The sequence below is a fragment of the Alternaria burnsii genome (genome assembly GCF_013036055.1).
Source record: "Alternaria burnsii strain CBS107.38 chromosome Unknown 698, whole genome shotgun sequence".
NCBI lineage: Eukaryota > Fungi > Ascomycota > Dothideomycetes > Pleosporales > Pleosporaceae > Alternaria > Alternaria burnsii.
In genome coordinates, this window is record NW_024066111.1 from 1,119,701 (window position 1) to 1,136,769 (window position 17,069).

Here is a 17,069-nt window from a genome sequence, read left to right on the forward strand (position 1 = left end):
TCTTGGCTTGGGCTCAGTCAAAGTATAGAAAGAGCATTTACATTTGCACTTGATTTGAGCATGGATCCTAGATATGGAGCATGGGACATGCAGAATGATCAGGAAAAGAGATGGCTCCAACGGAACAATGAGACCAATGGTCAACTTAAGAGAGATTGGTTCGCGGTTCTCGAAGACCGATACTGGACCCGCGCGTGGATCACACAAGAGATCTTGCTCGCTCAAAATGTCAAGTTCCTTGTCAACAACCTGGAAGTCACTTTCGAGCAGATTTCCGGATGTGCCGTCGGACAACTTGAGTACTTCAACGACCTTAAAGGCAATGCAACGATCCATCCTAAGAACTTTGACGTCAAGACTCGTGTCTTCTGGTATTACATGTGTTCCATAGGCGAACAAAGAAAGCCCAGCGAATCGAAACTCATCAGCTGGTTCACTCGCCTACCCGGTCGGCAAAGCTGCTACGTTTACGACAGAGTCTACTCGCTTCTTTCCCTTGCTTCAGACGCGTCAAGTATCAAAGTAGACTATCGCACTTCGAGATCAGAACTTTTGTATCAAGTCATGAACCTCTACAGAACAAGGATGTGCATTTGTGCATGGTTTTATATGGTCGATATGTTAGACTGCTACCATGTTCCTGACGCAAAAGGCCGTGGCAACAGATCGGATACAACCCCAGTCTTCAGACTTCCCATGAAGCCAGTTCGTACAGAATCTGTTATGGGTGACAAAATAAAAGACTGGTACGATGCTTGTTCAGCATGTGCCACAAGGATGCCTCCGCCTTTTGACGAGAAGGTCCAGACAACCTTTTGCGTCAAGTCTCTTTGCTACAATATTCAAGATGGCCACGTGCATGTTTACAAGAACAAGCATGGAAAGTACGAGGTCAAGCGATGGGGTGATACCACTGGTTACGATGTCGTGCACTTTCAACCCGGAGATCCTGGAACCTCCAAGGACGACATCAATCTTGGGTGGGGTAGTTCACCTGATCTATATGATGTCTTCCTCACGGGCGATGTCTTGATGAAGCTGTTTTCGTACCCCGACGAGAGGGTGAGACAGGCGGTGCCGTTGCAGATCTGTTCATGGGCCCAGGAAGGTGTGACTAACATGGAGCTTTGTTAGACCACTCCATAGGCATGATGAGTGTTCCATTGAGTCTAAAGCGATATGCAGCGTGTGGACGTATAAGATGTATTGTGTGCTTTACGTAATTCGGTTGCAAACGACCATGGCCCAGCACTATCCTTTCCTCCTGTTTTTTGCCAATGCTGGTGTGCCGGACCATGAGATACTCAATAGTGAACGTATAGTAATGATAGCAAACAGATGTTACCCATTTCTTATCCTTCCCAGAAGAGTGGTCGGTTACTTCTTACCAGATGTTCCGCGACACGACTATCCGTGTGGTCATAGAGGGAGTGGAATTCTCAACCAGGAATCCAATTTCTCTCCACGCTTGAGGGGATTAGTGCAATGAAAAGGCGAACAGCCATCAATGTATTGCCAACAACAGACTCGCGTTACCCATAGTGATAAAAATGTAACGTGGAGAGAGTGACAGGGTCGCTTCGAATGATGAATAGATGGCTACCACATTTTGCGTGAAATTAAATGTAATAGGTATGTTGTTTCAAGGCGTCTGGCGCCTAGCGTCATTGTCAACTGACAGAGAATGTATGCGAGTCTTTGTCGTATGTGATCCAAGTTTGGTGCTAGACGGCAGTTAGAGCGAAAGAGCGCAATAGCATTTTATAAATACTTGCCTTCGCAATAGAATAACCAAGCCTCAATACCCTCTCCATACGGTTCTTCACTGTACTTGCTAATTCCAGGTATCGCTCTTCCTCATCGTGCTCCCTTTCGAACCATTTCTTAGGAAAGTAATCATCCGCCCAGATCAAGCCTCGCACGAGGTAATCTTCCGGCAGCGGCAGCTCGTCGCCCCTTTCCCCCTCTCCAGGGAACACATTTGAGGCCAACAAATCATTGATGTTTGGTGTTTGCGTTTGCGACTGACTTTGTATCTGGTTCTCAGTCTTGACCAACGTATTCAGAAAAGCAACGAGTTCAGTCCAAGGTGCATCTTGAATGAGATCGGAAACGTATTTACTAGAAGCGAAGCTGGAAAGAAAAGCGAGCATAATGTGTACGTGAGGAAGCACGTTCTTGTCGCCAATGCGGCGAAGGACGAGAGCAAAAGTCTCGTGAGTGATTAGTTTGGCGTTGGGAATCGTGCCACGCATTGCCCATGGCTTTATCCCGTGTGCCTCATCTCCTTTCAGCGCCTCCGAGATATCTTCCTCACTTAGTATCGGTTTTGTTGGGTTCTGTTGGTCAGCTGAGGATGCACTCCGGATCTTCTCTTCAACAGCGTTTTGAGAGGGGTCCTGTGCCTTCAAGTTGATCGGATGAAGGGAAGCCTGGCGAAGAATGTTCTCGTTCAGCCCATATTCAAACCAACTGGCGATGTTGGTCACTGCAATGTATACACCCTGCTCCTTCCACTTCGCTGTCACACGCCCGATGTGATTGTCCAAATTTCCGATGAACTCTTCCTTTGCCTTGAGGAACTCGTCCTGACCTTTGGACTCCGTTACTGTAGACTTTTCGAAAAGCAGACCGTGTGCTTTGATGAAGCTGGTATCGATCGCTAGAGCATGCGTAAGAGTTGCGCCTGCACGACCAAGAATCGGGTCTAACAGAGTTAAGATCGATTCCCGTGCGCTCTGGAATGGTTTTACGCAAGTCAAAGACCTGGAGTAGTAATACATTTGTTGCAGTGCATTGGGTCGTGCCAGGATAGCCAAATGGTGATACAATCGGCCCACAGTAGGATTCTTATCAGCAGCCTTAGTATACCAGGAGCGTGCAACTCCTGCCCAGGTCTCACGGTCGCGGATGTCCTCGTCTTCGATAGCCATCCGGTAGCGTCCAAGATCTCCAAGACATTCGATCCATGTGTCTTCGAAAGCTGGAACGGTTTCGTATAACAACGCCATCATCTGGTACGCCAAATATATGAACGCCAGCATATAATCGATACTGTCAGGAAGACGCCTCCGAAGTAACTCCAAAAAAGAATGAATCCCATGCTTCCACATGCGCGCAGGCATGGAATACTTAGCCGCAAGCCGCCGAAGAGCTGGCGATGCAGAAGGGTGTTGACTTGCTAGAAAGAAGTCGTGATGCTCGTGTAGAAGAGTGCGATGAAGAGCGATTAAAGCCTGCCAATGATCAGATGCAAGCTTGGTGTCGCTGTCTTGCGCAGCTGCAGCTTGCGCACGATCAACGTGTATACACTTAGTCTCCACCATAGTTAGTCCCGCATAGATTGATTTCACTTCAGATGCAAGTTGCTCTTGAGAGATAGGCCTACTATCTGGCTGCAACAACAGACCTGGATACCGGGGATCATAGCGCTGGAGCTCAATAAGGCCTGGTTGGCGTTGAGATTGTTGAGGTTTAGGAATAGATCGTTGTGTTGAATGAGCAGGGGATTGAGGTTGCGACGATTGTAATTGATTGCTCTTCGTAGCTTCCATTGACCATTCGCTGGAGGGCTCGGGCGTCGTCTGGTACGGAGATGAAGTACCTTTAGTGCTCTGCTTTGGGTCAAAGAGGCGTGCATCATGTGGTTTCGGTCGTGTCCGATCCGATACAACAGTATGAGGAATCTGTCTCGAGTATTCCGAATCGACTATCTCCACATGAGAGGGACCCTTTCCCCTCGGACTAGTAAACTCATGCTCTGCCGGTCGTTTCCTACCAGACGGTGGTGAGTTTTGTCGGGAGTTCTTTCCTGAATCTATAGTAAGACCTCCAATATCAGGTGCTGACCGATCTCCCGCAGTTGCAGCTGACGAGTGATCCGACCTCCTAACCATGTTAACCGTTGATCCAGTAAGTGTCGTGTATCGTAAATCTGTCCAAACTGACCTGAACTTTACACTCAGCTCGCGAAACTTATCTCGTGCCTGTCTCGAGTTCAAGCCCTCAAAATCGACACGATGATCTATCCTTCCATGGTCATATAGCTGTTCAGCGTTCGGGAAAATCCGGCCTTCGTGTCCTGGATAAGGACAGGGATGGGACCTTGTGACTGTGCTCTGGGTTTTGAGCGCCTGAGCAAATTTCGATTGCACGAATTCACCAGTATCCATCATGTAACGACGATTTTCAGGTGCAAATCTCTCTTTCGTGCTCGGTATGTCGTATGCGCCAAGTATTTGGCAGGAAAGACGCAGAAGAATTATTGATTGGTTGTGCAGATCCCCACATTCCCGTCTTGCGCCGCGCACTCAGGTTTGGCGTGGCAAGAATCTTTCGACTCTGGATTCCACGCGATGTATCGTAGGACTTGTTATTGCGCGATATCGCACATAGATCTGACCGATACTGAGTACAAGTTTGGGGGCCGAAAGTGCAAGTGCGCAGATTGTGGAATGTGCTTCACCTTTGCACTGACGCAGCTTGTGTGAAGACTAAGGCGGCGGCGTTACGGCTGTGGGGACTGAAATGATACGAGAAAGCTATGAAGTGCGTAGCAAGCATGGAAAGCAAGAGCATAAGTGGTGGATCACCGTAGTTAAGAGGCTCTGCTTGAGAGCAGGCAGATGGATCCGCAGAATTGCGAGCAGGCAACTAGGCAACCAGGCGCCAAGCACGCAGTATGTGGAGGCCACCCACACCAAACCATGCAAGTGTTCGGAAGGACCAAGAGCACTTGCCCAGCTGAGACCTGGGTGTACATGTTTCGCATGCTCGCTATTTTATAAGGTCAGAGTAGGCAAACATCTTAGCTCATATCCTGCTTTGCCGCTAAATTTCAGCCCACGATTTTTGCTTTCGCTGAACTAGACGCAATGGTGTTCACCTCATTCCGCATGCGTTAATATCGAGTCCACGGTCGTGTGGTTGGTGAATACTAACGCCATGATAGCCATGCGATCCTTCAAAATGAGTCCTCCTCGGCCTTATTGGTGGCCACACTATTTGTTTCTCAGGCCCGACGAGCGCTCTAAATGCGTCTTGCGACTTTCACTCAGCGCAAGTCATAAAGCAACATCCGCAGACTACAGTAATGCGACGTTGCTGTGGCAAGCAGTACTGATAAACAAATGGATTGACCGCTAGGCTCAGCTCACTGAATGATCGAGCGCACAGCTCATGAGCTTTTCGGGGTCTGCAGTCTGTCTTCACCAATCTGGTAACTCCTCAAGCTTACTTCAGTGGTAGCGTACCTCCACAGTTTATGATTACACCACTACAAAGGAACCTTCGACATCGCTGAGAATAGATACACAGCCCCGACAAGTATCAATGCTGCGACAGCGTTCGTTTCAAGTCCCCAACCTTGAATCCGAAGGGCTTCCCGCATCAAACTACCCTTGGATAGCATACATCTTGAATTGCTAACGGCATGACAATGTAGCGTGTTAATCGAAGCAGGGTTCAAGTACCTCTCTGATGGGGCGAATCACTGCCCGGTTAATGCGACTGGACGATTGCCAAAATCCTATTAAATGAGGCCAACAAAATGTATCCGTCTCTACCATACATTCCCTCCGATGCATAGGTACTACATTCCATTGCAGTGTGCAGAGAAGTGGTAGTATCCATTCCACTAGAAGATGCACGCCATTTTCGGTGATGCCAGCACAAGACCAGGGGCGCTAGAAAACCGTACGTGTCACACTGATGCCCAACGCTCGCGACCACACAAACGTTTCAACGTAGCTCCTTGGGCTCTGTATTGCCAAAGACGAGACCCTCTTTTGGAAAACAGTTCTCTTGCGCTCAAATGGGACCACGTGTTGGCACTGTGAAGCAAGATGTCGCAACAACACTGAACAACTAGTGCTGTACTGAATATATGTGATTCGATGTATCACAAACATTGAGCAAGGCATTTCAGGCGGGATAGATCATTCAGTAAGTTGAGCCTTTATCTCTGCGCCTGTGCAGCCTCATACTCGACCGGTGAAGGACCTGGAGAGGTGGAGTTAAGACAAAGTCCTCGAAACACTAACCTTGGGACTGAGAGTATAGTAATCGAGATACAAATGGTCCCGTCATGTGTTTGGGCCCGACCTAACGAGGATATGAAGCGAACAGAACCTGACTCTCCATCCGCTATCAGGAGAGGAGCTCAAAAATACAATCTTCGCGGTGGTTATCTATCCGCTCAACACTCGGTGTTGTTTGGAAGTATCGATGTTCTGATTCGATTTCACGCGCCGGAATATCTTATTGTTGCTATAAGAACTCGTGGCCGCCTGAGCCAGAATTTTAGGGTCAGTATCGTGTCCAGCACCTGTCTAGAAGGTTTCTCACTTCGATTTGTAAACGGATTTGAGACTATGAATCTTATCGACTGAACAAATCCGCGGCACGAATACGGCGACGCGCAAGATGAATATCGTATCACCAGAGATACCGAAAATACGACGACTCGAAAGATCTCTGTAGTTTCAGCGTGAGCATGGTATGTTGACTGTTGGCAATGGTTGCCCTAATTCTACGTGCTTGGTACGGCGCTGAAGATCTATCGCCCTTTAGAGATGCTTGCATAATTCAGAACAGCAATGCTTGATATGCGCGCAAGGATCAGCTTGAGACAGCAAAAGATAAGGGGCCATAACTTCTCAATACCGAACCGGCCTTAAGCATTCGCAGTCTGATTATAACAAGTGTATGAGCTCAACAGTTCGTGCTTGATCTAAACGTCAAAGACGATAGCTAGGCTTCACAAGTATCGAAAACAGTCATGACTGTTTGACGCAAACTGTAAGCCTGAACTTGAGTAGTCATGTTATAGCAAACACTCTTCTTAGACGAGATGGCCAGCTTAAGCAGAATGTACAGCTTCACTGGGTTCGGCAGCCGGGCTGCACGATACTGCGCCAATCTCGCGGAAGCACACGCACGACACAGAACGCTGTCATGCAGTACGAGCGGGGGTGTCGTAAGTGTCATCCTGCCGGAAGCGGCAATCCATGATACCGATTGCTCTATGATCCGCGGAAGCATGACTGATATTCACTAGTAGATCATGCGTTGTGTAGCAGCCTGTGTAGAGATCGACTTCGATGCACAAGGTTGCGATAGCTCGGTTGCGAAATCAGGGCGAGTTTCGAAAGGCTGACTGAAACTTGGGGTAACAAGTACGTTTGGATACGCAGACAAGGCGATGCAAACCATTGCACAATTACAACCAGGCTGCTTATGCATGTCGATTTGGCCACTTGTAAGCCTTCAACAATAGTAACCCATCTTAGTCTCCCACTGGTAAGTCATGCCTAGCACAACAGCCGCGCAGCTGTCCGTTCCACAAGGCCATGTAACACCACCTGCTGACATCCCAATCTATCACGCGTAATCTGAACTTCCGGTCTATTTGCCTTGTTTATCGGGCAGCCACATGAGATGTGACCAGGTACGGAGGACTTAAACGATAACTGGGAACCGAACAACATCACCGGATGGACGCGAACACGCATTCACCGTTGCATGCACTTGAGACATCATGTTCTGGAAATGGCGTCTATTTGTTCATTGTCTCAGGCACCGATCAGATCTTGACTCACATGGATCACCACAATCACAAGCGAGCGAGTCTCTACCTCACGATTGACTCGACACCCAAGCGTATCGGCGAGAAGGCAATCGAGAGACATAGAATATTCACTGGAAGCAATAGAGAAACAACTATAAACAACTCCGGAAACGGCTTGTAGGCGCTGTACAACTTACTTGCTTTTACCAGATTGGCGCATATGCCTTGTGGGAGCAGGCTATCGTAGCACGACGCACAACAGGGGTGAGAGAAGGAAACATTTGGCTATGGCGATCAAAGAATTGGTGCTCCATCTCTTCATATGATAACCTGCATCGATGACTCCGTACCACGTATTGCTAAAGACTAGAATTACCCACATATCGAAGGTGAGAGTCGTTTTGGTGTTGATGCAGGGATCTGACAAATGTGGGGTTGATTAGGCAACGAGGAATTCAAAGTACCGTGCAAAGACCAGAAGAAGGCAACACCTGCGATCACGCAATTTCAGCCACCAGGAACCATATAGTAAGCATGGACTATCTTTGGGGGCCAAACTCGTGAGGGGGTATGCTGTAGGGCTAATAGTCCTCCATTTGCAAAGGCGAGTGTCAGATCCGAAAATTAAGTCGGCAACTACCGTGTCGTCTATACCTAGGTAGTCATAACGGTTCGCAATCTTGCGCGCGGTTGAACTACCCATCACAATATGATCACCTAGACACATTGAGAGGCGTTCCAATTTGGTATACAGTCGACGAGGACTACTCAGCCATGCGATGTCATCTACAAGTTCTGACAAGCATAACAAACGCCACGTTCAATTCGGATGCCAGCTTTCTAACAAACAGTTCATTGAGTAGGAGGTGGTGCATCAATGAGATCTGGAGAAGCGAAGCACAGCATGTACAGCTCTTGTTATTGCTACGCGACTTTCGGACCATTTCTCATGGGAACGAGTTATCATCGAAAACCACCACAAGTGCCAATATCCGAGCAGTGGCCACCAACTGGCTCACTGGCGCGACGAACAAGAGGCTTTGTGAACAAGAGACGTCTTTCAGGTTATTTTTCCGGCTTCCCTATTTACAATCGGATCACTCCGCGTTCACCAGAAGTAGTCATTGATGGACCAACCGAGCGCGTAAGGCCAATTCGATGGACTGAACACATTGTAAAGTGCTTGTGACGGACAATGTCGGCAAAGCCGTATTGAGTCGCGTGGCATTCTTGGTCTGGAAACGACTTTCGGTGCACCACTTCCTAATCGACATCGTCAATACCGAGGCTGAAAAGGATAGTGACGCTGGGCCTCAGCTATCACGAAAAGTGTAATGGGAATGCGTTCATCTCTATCCAAAGAGCTAATCATTCTACCTCAAGTGACCGTTATGAATACGCACCACTCATTTGGGTCTGTTCCAATACCACGAAGTTCCATAGCGAGAATCATGCAATAGTCAAGCTACTGTTCCAAGGACGCATACAGTCTCGAATCCCTTCCATTCCGCAAACACAGCCTTCTCCAGCATTTGATCTAGTTGTGGTTCTCAGCTACAACATGCACACGCAGAGAGAGCTAGGAATTGTATGGAAATCGAAACAGGAACATGCGGAGATTGCTATGAGCTATCGCTTGCATGAACATGATTACACTATGTCGTCTTTGTTTAGGACGACGCATCACAACGGCATACGACATTGACTTGGTCTGTTTGGGAGTCAGCAATGCGCCTTTCGCCTGTAGGCAACCTCTTGGGAAAAAGCGCATATGTTCACAACAGCCTTCCTTAGCAGATCGCATAGTTGGATATGATCGCGGTCAGGTTCCTTAACTTGGTGACGAATTGGGTGGCTGTGTTGTTGTTGCGTCGTATTGGAAAATGCTAGATCGCAACGACTACCTCTTAACAGCTGACCGGATCTGAGTAGTAGTCGTGGGATCATCGTATTGAGACAGAAAGATGTAAGCATGCCATTCCTCAAGTGGATAGAAACAAGTCGTTTGTGCGATGCGATGATCGACGGCCGATGGCGCAGCTCGGTTGCGGAGATTAGTCGCACATCCTCCACAATCAACCTTCAAAAGTGAAGCTCTCTACATCGTAAACAAACTCCGAGACCGTGTGTTGTACTTGGCGATGTAGAGAGTGTTTTCCGATTTCCTAGTGCTACCTAGGTACATGGGCCAAGCAATAGTTCGTGTATAGAATTGAATAATGCTAAGAGACTGACTGATGCGAGTAAATGAGGTTTTAGCTTCGCGCTGAAAGCCGTTGCCTGGCTTCTTGCTTTGCGCCTCGATATGGAGCCCCGAATTATTCTTCGTCCGAGGCAGACCTGCTGGGGTGCTATGTTACGACAAAATACGTCAAGACACCTCAAGTCTGAATATCACATCCGATATCTGCGATGAGAAGATGGGCAATGACGATGGTTCGCGAAGATTGCCGACTCAGAGAGTGGAGAAGTTTGTAGAGATCAGCGTATCAACATTGTGAGAATAGTGGAACGCCTGTTATGACATCACCCTGAAGCAACAAATTGAGGCGAACATCGGCTCGAGTCGTGCATAATAAACGCGCTTACATAGTCGACCATACCTATATGGCACGCGCATGCTTTGCGCGACCGTGTTCTTCGTATCGGACCCTCTAATGTGGAAGGACTTCGGGGTCACTCAGTTACTCCACGCACGAGGCACCAGAACAATCGTCCCCGCTTGTCTGCGGGGTTCTCCGTGCACCAGGCAGCTCGCGCGGAGGATTTCACCGACAGCCATCGCAAGCCATGCCATTATCACAGCTTAGTGAGCAACAACGAGCAATCATTACCGACCGCACCCGAGTATGGCAAGTAAGACGCTTCTGCCAGGTGTTGCCATCTGTCGTCAAATACGTACGCGGCTCGGAAGCTGGCCTCACAGGCACGCTTTCAGAGCGGCAGGGACGTTATATCAAAAATGAACCGGATGGCGCGCTCGCTGCTATGCTGCGTTGCATTATTCATCAAACGGGCGCCGATTTGGCAATGGTCAGTTTGCTAGACGACCATACTCAATACTTCATCTCGGGGGCCAGTCGGGATAATGCGAATGATGCCAAAGTCACACTGGGTAAGTGAATTGGATACCATGCTAAAACTACACTAGCAGAGAATCTAACTGATATAGAAGATTCAACGAAATGGTATGGATGCGAATCGGTTACCCATCATGGAGGTTTGTGTGAGCGGACCATCACACGCCAGAATCAGCCCGGCAACTTGGCCATTTATGAAGAGCTCGACATGGCCGCGTCGGAGAGAACCAAAGACCTGCCTTTTGTAAGGGGCGACATCGCCAAATTCAGACACTACGTGGGTGTTCCCCTCAATCCTTATGATGGACCAAATATCGGTACGGTATTCATATTCAGTTCCACGCCGTCGAAGGAAGGCTTGTCAAAGACTCATCGTTCATACTTGTTTGAAACAGCATCACATATTATACAGCACTTGGAACAAGCAGTAGAAGCGCTAGAAGGCAAAAGATTGCTCAAGTTCAACCAAGGTGTGGCTTCGTTACTGAGGATGGGTTCCTCTGCAGGACTGGCGGCTGAGTCTGCGCAGGAGCAGCCTTTGCCAGAGAGTCGTGACGAGCAGCAGTCTCTGGTCTCGAACCTGTACAACGATTCCGCTCTACGATTGTATCAGCTATCAGCGACGCTGCTTTACGATGCTTTCGAGTTTGATGGAGTTCGGATTCAAGAACCAGGACCCTCGGGTAACTTCGTCAACAGAAATCCCGCCTGGAATGGCTCTAGTATATTAGCAGAGCATCTAGGACCCAGAGCTCATAAGCCTCGGAGCCTAAGCCATACATTGACTAGCCGACTACTCGAATTATTTCCTCAGGGGGCTGTCTTCCAGGTACTCGACGAGAAAAGCAAGATTGTTGCTGCTACAAGTGCAAGTGACGTTGCTCTAGTTGATGATCCAATGATATCAACAGAGTTGTCGAGGTCTTTTCCAGGAGCAGTACAGATCGTTCTGATGCCGCTCTGGGACACCTTCCATGAACGGACCACCGGTGCAGTATTGGGATTTGCCAACACTCAGTCTAGGGTATACCTCGGCTCGACGGATCTTGCGTCTATATCTGCGTTTTGCACGACTATCATGACGCAAGTGCGGCGTCTAGAAGCACAAGCTATGGACAAGATCAAATCAGACTTCCTCGGATCAGTATCTCACGAGATGAGGACACCACTACATGGCATGCTATCAAGCCTTGAGCTTCTAGCTGATATACCGCACAATGCACACCAACACGACTTATTAGAGACTGCGAGATACAGTGGCCTATCACTACTTGATACCATAGAGCGTGTTCTCTATTTCAGCAACATAAGTTCTAGGCCATATAATCTAGAACACACCGGATCCAATGTCCCAAGCGAAGGACTCGTTCATCCATCAAGCCTTGTACAACACAAACCGGCAGCTTCCCCGAGGGAGAGTGACACTGTAGAGGCTATTAATATTTGCGAAGATATCATACATAGTGAGTCACAAAGATTACGTCTCAAAGAGGCTGTTCAATCTGAGCCCTCCATGGGTTAGTGCACTGGTAGTCCGTACTAAAGGACTGGCTCAAGCTCACGTCCGACAGTTGCGATACATCCTCCGATTATAGTGTTCGATACGAATGCCACATGGTCCTGCCGCCTGAAGGCTGTCGGTAGCTTTCGCGTAATCTTAACTAACTTTATGGTAAGTTACTCAACAAACATGTCTACATAAACCATACTAACACTGAAAAGAACAATGCCTTGAAGTTTGGTGAGTCGACAAACTGTGTTCGAGTTTCATTGAACATCACGGATGATGCTATTAGTGTCTCTTGCACGGACGCTGGGCAGGGCATAGCTTCGGACTTTATTCGCCATTCGATTTTTGATCCATTTTCTCAAGAAAATCCTGTCACCGAGGGTACTGGTCTTGGACTTTCTATAGTCAAGCAGACGGTCACTATGTTTGATGGCGATGTACAGATCGAGTCGAGTAAAAACAAAGGTTCTACTTTCACCGTTAGGCTCCCATCGACTCAATTGCTGCACCACCCACTGGATAGTGCAGCAGATTATATCGACACTCAATCTAGTACTGCTGAGTTGCCTCAGCTAGTAATCAGTCTTTTCACCCCAGGACGGTGGGAGACGGGCGATGGAGTGAGAGACCAACGGCGACTTGGATTACTACTAGATTCGCTTACGCAAGGTCTAAGACGGTGGTTTCGTATCACGGTCATTCCTTGGCAGATTGCAAGCATGAATTCGCAGTCGCGGCTGCTTATCGCTTTGAAAGAAGACGAAGAGAGCGCAGAACTGACCTACGGTGGCACGTACAGCGACGCTGAGCGACTCTTGCTTTATCCGGATATGCAAACCGCGCTCATCCCACACACAACGCCTTCTGAAAAGATCGCAGCCATTACTGGCCCAGTGACTATTTCAAAACTTCAAGGTGCGCTGGCGCACTTGTTCCCTGATGTAGTCTCATCTCCCGAGCTTCGTCGCCATTCCGACGCTACATCAGTAACTGCGGGACGTCAAAAGCCATTGGGCAGAGGAAACCTCAATCAGTCGAGTGTGGAAATAAACGACACATCCGACGACCCACCGATATCATCACTGTCAGATTTAGTGCTCGAAGAAAACCCGAAATCAGACGGAGAAGAAAGCGCTGTGCATCCACAGTCAATGCCAGCAGCCACCCAGTCCAGAACTCCAGAGGTACAAGCATCGAGAGAGCCCATCGAAGCACGGCCACCAGAACAGAACATACAATTACAGACAGTGCAAGTAGAACAGCCGAAGTTGACTACGCCATTGAAAGCACTCGCAGCGGAGCCGAAACTATTGCTTGTCGACGACAACGCTGTCAATCTCAAGGTGCTTACCATGTATGCACGCAAATGTAGCAAAAAGCCTGCAACGTCTGTAGGTGGTGGTCAGGAAGCCATATGCGCATTTAAAAGCGCCATGGAACCGAACAACGGTGAAGCTGTGCAACCTTTTGATCTTATCTTCCTCGATCTCTCGATGCCAGAGGTCTCGGGCTTCGATGTAGCGAGGGAGATTCGTGAGATGGAAGCACGATTGAAGCGTGATAGGACGTACATATGCGCACTAACTGGGCTTGTGAGTGGGAAAGATCGTAATGCAGCATACGAGTCTGGTGTTGATAATTACCTTGTCAGGCCTGCACGGCTGAAAGATCTACAGGGTGTAATTGAGCTTTGGAGAAATAGCCTAAGTCAGTAATAAGAAGGAAACATGGTAGATGTTTGTCTCAATGTGCTTCTCGTATCTCTCGGTGAATGTGACCTACGAAAGCATCAAACATATGGTCTGGTTATTGATGAAATACAGATGCTCGAACATTGGAGACTAGGTAGGAAGTCACGTGTCTCTTTCATGTCTCCAGGTACGTCCAGTGTGTTCGCAGCGCTACTGTCTGTGCACCAGTCGATGATGACAAGATAAATGTAGAGGATATGGCTTTCCTCAACATGTCTCGCCAGCGAAAGAACGACTGCGAAAGCCACATTCCAAAGCAAGCAAGACATTGGTCCATGGCACTCGGACGTATATGCACTAGTGCCCGCGGAGGACTAACGCGCCCGAAATGCCGATCGCGTGGGATCTGATAATCAAGTATCGCAACGTCATGATCCTGTATCTACGACGAATCCGCAAAGTCTCGCCCTGTCAGCCCTTTTGTGAAGGAGCGCTAGCGGACGCAATGTCGCGGACAAAGTGTTGAAATACGACCTTGGCTCCCTCTCTCCGCTCCTTCTCACTGCTGACCGTCGCGGTTGTTGGCGACTTTGAGGCGTTCTATTCTTGGTAAGCTAAATTCGCACTTGTACCCGATGCCGAAGATGATTACAATCGCCGCCATTAGCTTGCAACTAGCGAGGCGCGACGTTTCTTCGCCCATTACCGTGTCGCCTAATGAGGGGGAGACTGACTGGGGACGTAGTCGAGTTACAGCAATGCGCACACGGTCGTGAATTAAACAGCGCCCCACGATACCCCGGATCCCCACCTTCGACAGCAAAAACACCCGACGCGACACGAGTTGGAGAACACAAGCGATTCGAGATGGCTTCCACGACAGACGCCGCCTTTGTTGAGGATATCGAGGTGGAGCAGGAGTTTAGAGCGCGCGTCAGGAATCTCAAGAAGGCGAACAAGTCAGGGGCAAGATCTCCAGGACCCGACAGCGACAACGAAGACGCGCCGCTGCTGGGTTCTTCGAGGCACAACAATGGGCGTGCGAATGGCGATGGAAATGACAACGAAGAAGAAGAATGGGCAGGAGACGCTGACTTTCGAGGTCTTCCCTGGTGGAAGCGGCCCTCGGTACGCGCATTGAGTCCCCTGCACTCAGAGATCACTGGCTGACGGTCACAGATATTCTGGCTATTGCCGCCCTTCCTACTGTTCACCATAGCCTTCGGTGGCATCATAGTACCCAAAATCAACCTGATTATGGATTTGGTGTGCGAAGAGTACTACGCTACTCTGGAGACCGATCCAATATCCTCTCCCATGGACCCGGGTCAAGATCGATGCCAGAACGACGCCGTTTCCTCTCGCTCATCGCTCTTCCTTCTATACGCCAGCTTGTGCTCCGGTATACTCTCTGCTATCATAAGTCCAAAGATTGGTGCGCTCTCGGACCGGTATGGAAGGAAGAAATTCATGATTGCCAACACCTGTGGTGCGCTTTTCGGTGAGATGCTCACCATACTGGCAGCCAAGTTTCCCGAGACTGTACACGTCAACTGGATTCTTGTCGGCTACTGCTTGGAAGGCATATCCGGATCCTTCATCGTCGGCATGGCATGCGCGCACTCCTACGCATCCGACTGCGTCGCACCACAGAAACGGAATGTTGCCTTTTCATACTTTCACGCTTGTCTGTTCGGTGGTATCGCCATTGGGCCTGCACTGGCTGGATACATCATCAATGCGCGCCAGAAGTACGTTGGCAAGACTGAAGCTGTCTTGCTCATCTTCTATATGGCCCTCGGTGCTCATTTGATCTTCATCGCGTTCCTCACATTCCTTGTTCCCGAATCCCTCAGCAAAGCACGCCAGGAAGCTGCGCGTGAGAAGCGCAGGGAAGAACTTGAACGACAAGGTCCTGCTGGAGATTTTATTAACCAATTACGCTCCATCAACCTCTTTGGTCCTTTGAAGATCCTCTGGCCAACTGGCCCTGGAACATCGTCTGCTGTGCGTTGGAATCTCCTTTTGTTAGCCGCCACAGATACCATCATGTTTGGTGTCGCAATGGGTGCCATGAGCGTTGTGTTGGTCTACACTCGCCGGCAGTTTGACTGGCATGAACTAGAGTCTGGTCGGTTTACCACCATTGTGAACAGCTCCCGTGTGTTCGCTCTTCTCGTCATCTTGCCTATTTTAACGCGCATCTTCCGCGGTAAGAATGGCGCGGCGCGTCTGCGCAGCTCGGGCTCTGATCTGTTCGATCTTTCCGTCATTCGAGCCGCTATCTTCTTCGACATGGCTGGTTTCATCGGTTATGCCCTTGCCCGCAAAGGCGAACTGTTCGCGCTCTCTGGAGCTATCGCTGCTGTTGGTGGTATCGGTTCACCCACTCTTGGCGCTGCGTTGACGAAACACGTACCGCAGGACCAAGTCGGTCAATTGCTCGGTGCAACAGGTCTACTACACGCCGTTGCACGTGTGGTAGGTCCAACCATCTTCAACGGCATCTTTAGTGCGACTGTTGGGACATACCGCCAAACTGTCTTTGTGTGTCTTGCGGCAACCTTTGGAACCGCGTTTGTGTGCAGTTGGTTTATTCGTCCACATGGTAAGTTGCAAACACATCCCCATTGCATGCTCGACGCTCATAAAACACAGTATATATTGACGAAGATGACAAACGCGCTGCGCAGGCGAATGGACAAGAAGCATAGCTTGCTTCCCTCCATGCTGGCGCTTCAATCGCAATCCGTTCGGTACCTTAGAATTTGTGGACGCCATGTCCTTTTTCATCGCATATATCAGTGTAAACAGCGGGGGCGTTTGGGAAGGCACTTTGAAATGGATTACACATTGTTATTTTGAAAGCCTGTATACTTATGGTAGACCCGGTGGCCCAACATATTTTTCTATAATGATGAAGCTATTGGTCCTTCACTGTAGACTTCCTCGCCTAGTGCTTGCCTACATGCTGTTCTTCAAGAATGTATAGAGCTATTTGCGAGCTGTGGACTGTGGGCTGTGAACAAGAAATCATCACTCTCATGATCGTCGTTTGCTTTGCAGCAGCCTCCAATTACCCATGCCTCCAACACCCTGTGTACAGCGACGTTGCGATCGTTGTCGCTGCTTGATGTCTTTCGTGTCCCAACACTCGCGCTCCTAGAATCCAAGACCGGCGAATATCTACAGTCGTATCACTTCGGATAGCACACTCTTGG

The 17,069-nt window shown here is 49.0% G+C and overlaps 4 protein-coding genes across 4 annotated transcripts; 2 read left to right on the plus strand and 2 right to left on the minus strand.

The window, feature by feature from the left end:
- Window positions 1–60: 60 nt before the first annotated feature.
- GT037_004542 (uncharacterized protein) lies at window positions 61–1,134 on the plus strand (the record flags this gene model as incomplete). Its single annotated transcript, XM_038929589.1, has 1 exon — window positions 61–1,134. One exon carries the CDS (start codon window positions 61–63, stop codon window positions 1,132–1,134), a length of 1,074 nt encoding a protein of 357 aa, XP_038787861.1.
- Window positions 1,135–1,724: 590 nt separating this feature from the next.
- Window positions 1,725–3,011, minus strand: GT037_004543 (uncharacterized protein; the record flags this gene model as incomplete). Its single annotated transcript, XM_038929590.1, has 1 exon — window positions 1,725–3,011. The coding sequence occupies one exon, from the start codon at window positions 3,009–3,011 to the stop codon at window positions 1,725–1,727; it is 1,287 nt and encodes a 428-aa protein (XP_038787862.1).
- A 338-nt stretch (window positions 3,012–3,349) lies between these two features.
- Window positions 3,350–4,172, minus strand: GT037_004544 (uncharacterized protein; the record flags this gene model as incomplete). The annotated part of the gene is made up of 3 exons (XM_038929591.1): window positions 3,350–3,467; window positions 3,559–3,888; window positions 3,949–4,172. The coding sequence occupies 3 exons, from the start codon at window positions 4,170–4,172 to the stop codon at window positions 3,350–3,352; spliced, it is 672 nt and encodes a 223-aa protein (XP_038787863.1).
- A 6,185-nt stretch (window positions 4,173–10,357) lies between these two features.
- On the plus strand, window positions 10,358–16,562 carry GT037_004545 (uncharacterized protein; the record flags this gene model as incomplete). Its single annotated transcript, XM_038929592.1, has 7 exons — window positions 10,358–10,682; window positions 10,740–12,164; window positions 12,219–12,319; window positions 12,370–13,864; window positions 14,594–14,976; window positions 15,028–16,456; window positions 16,507–16,562. The coding sequence occupies 7 exons, from the start codon at window positions 10,358–10,360 to the stop codon at window positions 16,560–16,562; spliced, it is 5,214 nt and encodes a 1,737-aa protein (XP_038787864.1).
- Between the last annotated feature and the right edge of the window lie 507 nt (window positions 16,563–17,069).